Genomic DNA, 12,325 nt, shown 5'->3' on the forward strand with positions numbered 1-12,325 from the left:
TTATATGTGTGCACATGTATGTGGAGGCCAGAGGTCAACATTGGTGTCTTCTTCAGTCATTTGTCACCTTACTTTTTGCAGTAGAGTCTCTCTTTGAAGTAGAGTCTCTCTTTGAACCCGGAGTTCACCCACAACAGGCTGGCTGTCTAGTGAGCCTCAGGCATGCTCCCGTCTCTGCCTCTCAGACTGAGGCTTCAGGAAGGTGCCACAGCGCCTGGCTTTTTACACGGGTGCACAGGATCCGAACCCAGGCCCTCACACTTGTGCAACAAGTGCCTTACCCACTGTACCATCCTCCCTGGCAGTACCCCCTCCCACCTTTACTTAAAAAGGTAAGGCCTCACTCTGTGCTCCAGGCACATTGGCACAGAACTCGCTCCATCCCTTAAGCCTCGTTGGCCTTGGACTCCAGATCTTTTTACCTCAGCCTCCTGAGTGCTAGGATTGCAGGCGTGTGCCGCCAGGCCCAGTGAGAATTCTTTTAAGATTTATTTATATATTATATATAAATACACTGTAGCTGTCTGCAACACACCAGAAGAGGGCATCAGATCCCATTACAGATGGTTGTGAGCCACCATGTGGTTGTTGGGATTTGAACTCAGGACCTCTGGAAGAGCAGTCAGTGCTCTCAACCACTGAGCCATCTCTCCAGCCCCCGGGGAGACACCTTACCTTCATTAATGTCAGATCCATAGCCTTAATGTCTCTGGGAGAAACCTGAGGGGCTCCGAGGCAGCATTTGGTATCTTCCTCCATTCAGTCATTAAGCAGATCTCTGAGAGTGCTTCTGTATAACAAAGGATGCCGGAGGACTATCTGGAACTTTCCTCAGCCGAGCGAGGTAGAGAAGCATTTCAAAACAGTACATGCTTTGCTGTCCCTGCTGCCTTATTAAGTGACAAAGTAACTTTCCGAAGGAGGTTGGGGGAAAATAAAGGCCTAATCATTTGTTACTGTAACTGGCATTTGGAAGATTTTTTTTTAGGGTGTACTGGCTGAGCGTCCTTTGTCTTGTTCCATCAGGCTGTTAGAGAATGTCTTCGTGTTTGTGTTCACTTGTCCCTCTCCCTCTCCATCCCCCATAGGTGGGCATCCAAATCAGTTGCTGTGCTCGAGAACAATCTGCAAGTCTTCCTTTCTCCCTCTTCTCTGTTTTAGCTGCTGACTCCAGGGAGAAGCAGTTGTGGGTGACTCAGCTTCGAGCGTGTGCCAAGTACCACATGGAGACCAGTTCCAAGGTAGGTAAGCGGAGGAGGAGGGCGGCTCTGAGTCACCTGGTGACTCTTCGGAGACCAATCACCCATTTATCTTGGGGATTCGGGGTGACAAGACCTGTATTGTAATTGTGCGTTTGTGTTCCCGTCCGTGCACTTGTGTGTGCAGGCATGCATTTGTGTGCTCTAAAGCCAGAGGTCAGTGTCGATTGTCTTATTTTTTTGAGACAGAGTTCCTCACTGAACCCAAACTCCTCAGCTGGCCAGTGAGCTCCAGAGACCTTCCTCTGTCCCTTCCTCCACTTAGCTGAGTCACTGTGCTGGAATTTTACTTGGATGCTGGGGATCCGAACTCAGACCCTCACAGCTGTGCCACAAGCACTTTACCTACAGAGCCATCACTCCATCCCCTCAACTTACTTTGAAGGTTACCCATTGTCACAGAATGTGTCTTTGTCTTGCTGCAGCTCAAAGCCGAGTCAAAGGAACAGCTTGTCCTATGGTAGAAGGCAGAGGCGCAGACGCCGGCACTCGGCGCTCTGTTCTGTAGGCTTTAGGTGTGAACTCTTGTCAGTGCAGACAGCTACAGATAGTCCCACAGAGAAGCTCGGGTGGGAGACTTCACCGTAGAGACAGAGCACCCTGAGGTACAGTTTGGGAAGACTGAATGGTGTAGGGACTGAGACCTGACATTGGTTATGTAGTTGCAGGGAGTGCCTGCATTCTAAGCCTGTAAACTGTCCTTAGGAAATTTGGCAGGGATGACTTATTTTGGTCTCAGAATCTTGGGAGAGCTCGTGTTTGATGTGAGGAGAGAGGGGGTGGGCATTTTCGTGACTTTAGAGCCTAGACAAAATGCAGGCTGCCCCTGCCAGATGCTTTCATGCAGAACGATACGTGCTGATATAGAACACTTGAACGGGGCTCTCTCATTGGTTCAGACTTAGTTACGGCATCCAATGGCTGTGTCTGTCTGTGTTCCGTGTGTGTATCTGACAAGAAGGCGCTGGCCGCATTTCAAACTTGTACTCTTCTGTTGTAATTCCAGGGATCAAACGCAAGGCGGCGTGCTCGCTAGGCAAGTGTTTTACCCCACGCTCTATACTTCTGGTCCCAGGCTTCGAAGCTTCCAGTTCTTCCGTTTGCTATAACGTGCTCGCTGCTTACTCATGGTGCCATGAGGTGCTTTGTAGTTTAGGTCTCTCCGTGTCCCCACCCACTTCCACTTCTGAGATAGGGATTGGGAGTCTCACTGTGTAGCCCAGGCTAGCCTAGGGCTCCTCCTATGTGCTGGCTCTTAGGTGAGAGCTGGCAGAGTTGGCTTTACTCCCTACTCTACCTCTAAACATTTCTCCCACTGAGTTTATATGACTTTGGGAAGGAAACCCCTTGTTTGCTTTGAACAACACCCTCACTTCCCCCGCCCCCTGGCCTGGCCTGAGCTGGTGTTGAGGGGCGCTCGCTCACTGTAGGCAAGTTCCTTCTCCAAAAGCCATTCCCCTCCAACCCCCCACCTCCGCCCCCGATTGTTTTCCAGGAACCAGAGAGGGAGTTTCTGGCCACTTCCTCAGTATTTTATAAATGTCCAGACAGGGCAGTTTGTTTTCCTGTATGCACCTCCTTGTCTTCCTCCTATTCTTTTTCTCCTTTTTGTTGAGAGTCTCATTTACTATTAAGTCAAGGATGACCTTGGACTTGAGCGTGTCTCCACTGTGTAGCCCAGGCTAGCCTTGGACTCACAACAGAACTCTGGAGTTCTGGGATTGCAGGCATCTGTCTGCCTCCGTGACTGGTTTACCTGGTGCTGGGGACTGAGCTTAGGGCCTTGTGCATGCTGGGTGAGCCCTTCACTGAGCCACACCCCAGATCTCCACTGTTTTATTTTAATGAACTGGGAGAATATAAGATAAAAAGGCTCGGTCCCAAGCCATTGCAGATCTGCTGGCTGGAGACGATGCTACTCCTAGTGGGTTGTTCTTGTGTGCACTCTGGTAAATTCAGGAAAGAGCTGGTGATTGGTTGGTGTGTGTTTATCTGCCTGTACCTGCATCTGTGTCTAGTCTTATATGAATGGAATCTCTCTGTTTTTTTCCCCTTATGAATACATTTTTGAGATCTCTCCATATCTGACACACAGATTAGCTTTAATCTTTTTAGGGTGTGAATGGTGCTCAGAAAATGACTGTCACCACATTATTAAGTTGTCTGAATTTTTTTTCTTTTCTTCCTTCTATTTTCATGGATTTTTGGAGACAGTGTCAGGTAGCCCGGGCTGGCCTTGAATTCCTGATTACAGAAGTTATAGGCATGTGTCTCCATGGTCACTGTCCTTTGAAATTTCACATTTCTAAATTGCCTTCTAAAAAGGGTTTCTGTATAAGTTGGAGAGAGGACTGAGTGGCTCACAGTGCACGAGGATCTGAGTTCAGATCCTAGCCCTGATTAGAAGAAAAGCTGCGCATGCACCCGAATGATTAGAAGGAAAACTGCGCATGCGCCTACAACCCCAGCACTGTGGAGGCAGAGGCAGCAGGATCTCTGAGGTTCAGATATTTAAACCAGCCTGTCTCTAGGTTCACCGAGAGACCCTGACTCAAAGTAATGAGGCTGAGAGTGACAGAGCAGGACTCCAGGGTCTCCTGTGGCCTCTGCGCATAGGGGGCCGCTTACTCGTACACCAGGTTCTTGTGCTTACATGATGATAGGAAGTAGCACAAGCATGCTCTCCCGTTAACTTAGCGAGCAACATTTTCCTTTCCCCACTCAGGAACCTTAACAGCGACAGACATTTAATGTGGGATGCCACAGGTCAGGATGGGCACAAAGTCATTTCACCAGTCATGCCTACAGCTCAGTACGCTTTCAAACCTGCATAGAACACATGTCAGTTTAAGCTGAGGTCCTTGTCCATGCCAAGTCTACCACAGAGCCATACACTGTTTTTGTATGTAAGCTGTTACTTTGTAATGTTCTTCTGCCCAGTTCAGTTTTCCTCTGGATTTGCAATTATTCTTTGTTTATGGAGAATATTTTAACTGTTATTCCTACTGTTAGATATTTTCTCCTACTAGAGTGTTTACATATTGAATTTTTATTTATTTATTTTTGAGACAAGTCGTCACTATGTAACCCAGGCTGACCTTGAACTCATGCCCTGTCCAGCCTTCTGAGTTCCGGGGTTATAGGCAGGCCTTTCCACCGAGCGCTGCGATTACAAGCAGGCCTCTCTATGTTCAGCTGCTTTTTGAGCTTGAATAGATTTTTTTGTTTTGCTAAGTGGAACATTTAAATTTTTTATGGTCATGTTTATGAAAGTTTCCTTGTTTGGGTCTCGGTTTCGAATTGTGTTTTGTTAGGGTCTTTCTTCTGCCAACATCCTGAAAGCATTTGTTTTCTTCTAGTGAGTTGATAGTTTATGGCTGTGTTTAAATTACCAGTTTAGCTGTACGTTGTTTTGGGAACAGGAAGTGGGGTGGGGAACAAACCTTGAATATTTGCATATTTAACAAATCACAGGAACAAAGGGAGGGTTCAGACTCTGGAGGAGAATTTGGTTTCTGGGTAGATATTCTCTGGTTCCTTTGAGGAATAGGGTTAAGCCATTAATAACAGGGCAAGTTAGCTGAGAGAAAAAATGCAAGGAAGATCCAAGTTCAGTGAGAGACCCTGCCTCAAAGGAACAAGTGGACAGTGACAGGAAGCTGCTTTGCTTTCTCCTGGCCCCTGTGCGGGCACATAGGTATGTGCACCTACACACAGGTGTGTTCATACAGCACGTGCACACACTTGAAGAAAATGTGTGCATAGCACATACACACACTTACCACTTTCCAGTGCTCGGCGGCCACACTGCACTGCTGACTGTATTAGGCAGTACTGGTGTAGATAATTCTGTGATCACAGAAAGTTCGGTTGGACAGCGCTGGCTAAAGTATCTGTTGTTCCTAATGGTTTCTAAGAAGGGAATTTCCCAGTGTGGTGGTTTGTATATGCTTGGCCCAGGGAGTGGCACTCTTTGGAGGTGTGGCCTTGTTGGAGAAAGTGTGTCCCTGTGGGTATGGGCTTTAAGACCCTCACCCTAGCTGCCTGGAAGCCAGTATTCTGCTAGCAGCCTTCAGAACAAGAGGTGGAAATCTCAGATCCTCCAGCCCCATGTCTGCCTAGACACTGCCATGTTCCCATCCTGATGATAATGGACTGAACCTCTGAACCTGTAAGCCAGCCCCAACTAAATGTTGTCCTTTTAAGAGTTGCCTTGGTGGGGTTGGGATTTAGCTCAGTGGTAGAGCGCTTGCCCCTAGCATGGCGCAAGGCCCTGGGTTCGATCCCAGCTCGAAAAAAAAAAAAAAAAAAAAAAAAAAAAAAAAAAAAGTTGCCTTGGTCATGGTGTCTGTTCACAGCAGTGGTAGAGACACCCAGTGTCTATTTAAGGCTTTGAACTATATCCTAACACCTGTGTGCAAAAAAAAAAAAAAAAAAAGAGTTGCCTTGGTCTGGTGTCCCTCCTCCCTGAAAACCCTGAGTCTTCCCAGTTTCTTTTAATCTCTTTGTCTATCCATCCTAACCCTTCATTGCATTCCTTTTTAAAATGAACCTTCCTTCTTCTCTCCCCCCCCCCTCCCTGTCACCCTCCTCTCTACCTCCATTGCTCTCCCCCTCTCTCCCTCCATCTTCCCTCCTCCTCCCTCTTTCCTTGTCACCCTCTTTCCTCCATCCATCCTTCCCTCCCTCCCTGCCTCCCTCCCTCCTCCCTCTTCCCCCTGCTGTGAGGTCTGGTCCTTTCTAGGCTCTGCAGCTGTAAGATCTTGGCTGCCTTCCCTCTGTACTTACCTTGCCCATGTGACAGGAAGAGAGCCTTTCTTCCCTGTGGTGTGATATACCGTCCTGTGGCAGGACATCTCGGGCACTGGAGTTGTGTATGGCGCAAACATCCCGAGGAGGGGGGATGGCTTCCCACCGTGTGGTTCCCTGCTTCCTTAAGTGGTCCTGAGCTTCCTAAGATGAGGCCAGCATGCTCCTGTGTTTCCACTGGTTTCTCCCTTTTCTGGCCTGGCCTATGGCAGTGTGTTCAAGGCTAGGGGTCCCCAGCACACTGTCTCCGATGTCGCCTTGTTCATACATCCTCTCCTCACACAGCAAGGTACCCTCCTGAGCACCTTTGTTCTGTCCTCAAGGCCCCTGTTCTCTGAGCCCCAACGCTGGCCGGGACTCAGGCGGGTTACAGCCTTCCTTACTGTCCTAAGAGAAATCGCACCTGATGCTGTTGCGACCCCTGGCGGGTGGATCTGATCTAGTGTTGCCTGCTCTGTGAGCGTGAGCTTTGCCTCTCCCCTCCCCTCCCCACCATTAAGACAGTGCTAGTAAGTCAGCGCTAGTAGGCACATTGTTAATCATGGTATCGATGGACTTGCATTCTTCAAAAACAGACCTTAAAGGTCCCCATTTCCATACATATTAAGAGTGGTTAGCATTACACGAAGTATGAGGAGTCCTTTCATGTGTAGAGAACAGAACAGTTTTTCCAGGCAGTAAAACTCAAGTGTAACATTAAAGCAAAAGGCATCCCAACGTTGTGTTGTTTTTATTATTATTATTATAATTATTATAATTATAATTATAATTATAATTATAATTATAATTATAATTATAATTATAATTATAATTATTACTATTATTATTTGAACTCCTCAGCTAGGATTACAGGCCTGGGCTACCACACCTGGTTCATGCAGTTTTGAACAGAAGGCATCCTAGGCTAACACTCACCTACTCACTGAGCTGTGTCCTCGGCCCCTGCTTTCGTGCGTTGACTATTATGAATAACGTAGCTAAGAATTTCTAAATGTGTTGCTTGGGGGCAGGGGTAAGAGGCACAGAGTAAACAATACGACAGCGACTCCAGGAGTCAGGCGAGTGGCAAAAGTTTATTGCAGGCTTGGGGGCGGGGCTTTATACCAATCACCCACACCCCATTGGTCCGCGACATCTTGCCCTTGGTAGCTGGCACCATCTGATTGGTGGTTCTGGTCACGTGCTCTGTTATTCGTCTCCAGGTGTCAGGCAGGCTTTAGGGTTAGCAGGCGCGGAAGTAACTGTTGTGCATGTGTGGGCCATTATGGGCCGCTGGTCACAGTGCTTGCGTGTTTCTGTTCTTTAGGATGGATACCCCAAGCACGCCATTTTCAAAGCAAGAGCACTGCCCTGTAGTGGTGATCATGGTCATTGACATTGTCCTCTTTCTCCCCCTCCCCCTCCTTCCCCTCCCCCTTCTACCCCTCATCTCATCTCTATTTATTTATGTATTTGTTTTTACTTATTTATATTTGTTGTGTGCCATTGCTTTGCCTGTATGTATGTATGTCTGTGCACCATGTGCACATCTGGTGCCCATGGAGCCCCAAAGAGGGCACTGAATCCCTTGGAACTGGAGTAGCAAAAGGTTGTGAGCTGCTATGAGGTGCTGAGTATCAACCTTTGGGAAGAGCGGTCAGCGCTCTTAACCGCTGAGCTACCTCTTCATCTCCTTACCTTGTCAACATTTGTCAGGCAGCAGTGGGGTGGGTACAGAGTGCCTGCTCGCGCGCTCGCTCTCTCTCTCTCTCTCTCTCTCTCTCTCTCTCTCTCTCTCTCTCTCTCATCTCGCTTGTTTGCTCGCTCGCTCTCGCTCTCTCTCCTCTTTCTTACTCTCTCCCCGATCTGTCGTGCTCTCTCTCTCTCTCACTCTCTCTCGCTCTTGCTCTCTTGCTCTCTCGCTCTCTCTGAGTGTCCTCCTGTACACTAATTAGCCATCTACACATCTTCTTTGGAAGCATGTTTATTGACACTGTATGTTATCTAGGGGTTTCATGACCTTTGTCAGAAGGTCGATTTGCAAATGTTTTCTCCACCTTTGTGGCTGACATTTTGTGTTTTCAGCTTTTTTTTTTTCTTTTTACCTGTGAGAGCCATTTATGGGGTATGAGGAACAGAGTGTCTGGGCCGCTCACGCCCTAACTAGCCTGTCCTCCCCACCGCTGTGAGAGCACTCTAATGTTCTTTAGCCTCAGATCTGAGTTTGGCACTCTGGGCAGTGTGATGACATTAACCCTGCGGTGGTGTCAGCATCCTGATGTCAAGCGCATCCCAGATATCAGTTCTTCCTTCTAGGGGTGTGTAGGGGAGGGGCAGTGCGGTTCCCATGAGTGCACGACAAAGGGAAATCTCTGGTGTCCTTCCTCAAGAGCCTTCAACTTTTTGTTTGAGACACAGTCTCTCCTGGCTTGGAACTTCATGGCGTAGGCGAGGGTTGCTGCCCTGCAAACTCCTGGAGGTCTGGCTCTGCCTTTCATCTTGTGGTCGCTGGGACTGTGAGGGAGCCACCAATCAGGCCCAGCTGTCTATGCAGATATGGAGGCTTGCGTTCAGGTTCTTGCACTTATGAGGCAAAGGCTTTACTCACCGAGCTCTCTCCCAAGGCCATATACCGTTTCTTTTTATATCACAAACATGTCCGTTTGGGTGAATATTTGCTGATGGACAGTTTGAGCTGTTGAGTGAGGTCCTACCTGAAGATAGGTCACAGAGTGTCTCAGAAACACCCTGAACCTGACTTTGTAGGGACAATTCTTCAAAAAGTTTAATAAGCTGCCCAAATGTTAACATTTCTTCATGCCTTAGAAAGTTCCAGCAGCGTCCAGCGACAGGGCACTTGCCATGGTATTCTCAAAGACCTAGGTTTAATCCTTAGCAAGACAACAGCAGCAAACCCAAAAGACTTCAAACCTCTGGGACAAAGAAGAAAACCAAAACTTAAACTATTTTGGCAGTGTTCATATTGTATATGGTGGTGAATGGCTCTGATCTTACCCTCTGAGGGGTTGTGGGGTTAAAGGCAAGCACTGTAGAGCGTGGGGTGGATAGCACTGGCTAGTACCCACCAAGGCTGGGTTCCACTGAAAGAGGAAAGCCATCCACAGGAGCATGGAATTATGGGTAGTGAGGATCACATGGGATTGTGTCTGTCAGTCTGTCACATTCCGAGGACAGAACCAGGCTCTGAGTTAGTTTCCTTGAGGGGCATGGAGCTGACAGGATAGGGGTTGGTTGGACCCTGCGAGACAATTGCTGAGGAAAACAAGCAATCCCTGACTGCTTGTGAGGATTAGCATTAATTATCAACCTGGCAGGATCTAGAATCACTTAGGAACTCTGGGTATGCCTGTGGGGGCAATATTGATGTCTTAACTGAGATGGGGAGATCTGCCCACTGTGGGTGGTACCATTCCCTAGCAGGGTCCTGGGATAAATGGAGAAGAAGCGTTGAGCAGCAGCAAGCATCCCTCTCTGACTGTGAGTGCAACGTGAGCAGTTGCTTCAAGCTCTTGAAGCCTTGCCTTTCCTTCCTGGAGCTGGGTCATAGCTCAGTGGGTAGAGTGCTGGGTAAGCATGCAGGAAGTCCTGATTCAGTTCCTAGCACCCCGTAAACTGAGTGACACACCTATGACCTCAGCTGCTGGGATACATGAGTCCCCATTTTTAAAATTGTGAGGGGTGGGTAAGGGGGACCCAAGAGAGGGCTCAATAATTAAGAATATTGCCATTAAAGAGGACTTGGGCTCAATTCCCAGCACCCACCTGGCAGCTCACAACTGCCAGTAACTCCAGTCTGGGTGGATCTGATGCCCCATGCTGGCATCCAAGGGTACTGCATGCACGTGGTGGTTCATTCCTGCAGGCAAACAAAAAACAGAGCCAATGTGATTGGCCGAGTGCTGGTCTCTCTTCTGCATGTGGAGTATCAATGAAATTTGCATAGATCAGTCAAGCTAGTCTCTGTGTCAGCAGAGAGACTCCCCACCCAGGGTGGCCACCAACGTGTTTCATCATTTGAGAATCTTCACGCTGAATATCCTGGGTGTTTGATAAGCCCTGATTTCTTGCCAAACTCCTGTGTGGCTCCTTTTCTTGTCTCTCTGGTCTGATTTTACTTGATGCGGCTGGAAGTGTTTAAAGTTTAATGGCCTTTGGAGACATACTGCTTTCTCTCCTTTATTTGAATTAAACTCAGTTAGTTGGGTGGATGCTTCCCCAACATGGAATGGCGGGATATCTGGCCCTTTAGAGGAGCCAGCCTCTCATGGTCCTATGTCTGGATCTTTTCCATGGCCAGATGTCAGGGAGGGTGTTTGGACCTCAGGTTGAAGGGGTTGATTAATAGTACCAGTATGAAATCTCACATGTCTGTCTGTCTCTCTCTTCTGTTTCTCTGTCTCTGTCTCTGTGTGTGTGTGTGTGTGTGTGTGTGTGTGTGCGCGCATAGGTCCGAGGGTGACTTTTGGGAGTTGAGCGGCTCCTTACACCTTGTGGTCCCAAGGTTTGAACTCAGATTCTGAGGTTTAGCAGCAGCACCTTTACCCTTGGAATGACCTCTAGTTCCTTGACCTTGGTTTTTGAGTCAGAGTCTCTCACTGAAGCTGGGGCTCATTGATTCAAAAAGAACAGCTGACCAGTGAGCCTCAGGGGTCCTTCCTGTTCTTCCCTCCCCAGGCCTGGGGTTACAGGCGCCCTACCACCCCCCCAATTTCTTATTTTTTTTTTTTTTTCCATTTTCTGTTTTTTTTGAGCTGGGGATCACTTCTTGCTCACTTTAAACCCAGGGCACACACACAGACACACACACAGGCACACACACACAGGGCAAGGGTACACACACAGGCACTCACCACTGAGCTAAACACAGGCCCAACCCTCCACCACAAGGCACACTTTTAAAAAATAATTTTTTACTTTTTTTGTTTATATAATTACATCATTTTCCTGTTTCCTTTCTTCCTCCAAACCCTCATGTTTATCACTTCTTGCTCACTTTAAAACTCATGCACACACACACACACACAGGCACACACACACAGACACACACACAGGCACACACACACAGGCACACACACAGCTCACACACAGGCGCACACACACACACACACACACACACACACACACACACAGGCACACACACAGGTGCACACACACAGGTGCACACACACAGACAGACACACACACACACACACACACACACACACACACACACACACAGGCACACACACAGGCACACACACAGGCACACACACAGGCACACACACATAGGCACACACACACACAGGCACACACACAGGCACACACACAGCACACACACAGGCACACACACAGACACACACACAGGCACACACACACACACACAGGCACACACACAGGCACACACACAGGCAAACACACACACACACACACACACACACACACACACAGGCACACACAAACAGGCACACACGCGCACAGACACACACACACACACAGGCACGTGCACACACACACACACACAGGCACACACACACACATGCACACACACACACACACACACACACACACACACACAGGCACACACACAGGCACACACACAGGCACGCACACACAGGCACACACACACATGCACACGTGCACATACATACACTCTACTTAGTCTGTATAGCCTTTCTTAATGCTTTTCCGGGCTGGCCCTCTGACAGTGCATACCCTATTGGCCTGCTCTTCCCTGGAGAAGACGGTTTCTGCTCGAGGCATTCCTTAGTTGCCTGTCTTTCTTTGTGCAGGTCCGAGGCCTCATGGGCTCCCTACCTCCATCCACATTTGTCTGTCTGTTGTTGTTATCCTTGCTCAGTGGTGCCGAGCCTGGAAACTCAGGCCTCCATGCCTGTGCAGTAAGCACTTTATTGACTAAGCCATTTCTCTAACCTCTCTCATGTTTATCCTCAAATCCACTCACATCTTACAGCGTAACACACCACCCTGAGTCGTTAAAAACACCGTTTCACACCCTGCACAGACTTTGACGTGTAAAGCGCCCAGGCAGAGAAGCTGAAGGGAGTTATGGGTAAATCATATCTGCTCTCCTGAGTGGCAGGTCTTTGGGGACCTCTGGTACACTGAGAGTTTGAGCATTTGCTGAACTCCTGGTGGGTAGCCCTGGATGAACCTGGCTGACATTTACTCTTCTCTCGCCTCTGTCTTTCCGATTCTGCTGTGGGGCAATGGTATTCCTTGTCTGTTAGGCCTGATGCCATTCTTCTCCTGGAATTTTC

General features: G+C 48.5%; 1 protein-coding gene across 2 annotated transcripts in view; it reads left to right on the forward strand.

Moving 5' to 3' along the window:
• Window positions 1-12,325, forward strand: part of Osbpl10 (oxysterol binding protein like 10) — a 247,782-nt gene that overhangs the window by 86,396 nt on the left and 149,061 nt on the right. For both annotated transcript variants that reach the window (XM_032911026.1, XM_032911025.1), the window contains exon 3: window positions 1,162-1,241. In XM_032911026.1, coding sequence (XP_032766917.1) covers window positions 1,162-1,241 — 80 coding nt within the window. The remainder of the gene's footprint in view (window positions 1-1,161; window positions 1,242-12,325) is intronic.

The sequence above is a fragment of the Rattus rattus genome, chromosome 8, assembly GCF_011064425.1.
Source record: "Rattus rattus isolate New Zealand chromosome 8, Rrattus_CSIRO_v1, whole genome shotgun sequence".
Lineage (NCBI taxonomy): Eukaryota > Metazoa > Chordata > Mammalia > Rodentia > Muridae > Rattus > Rattus rattus.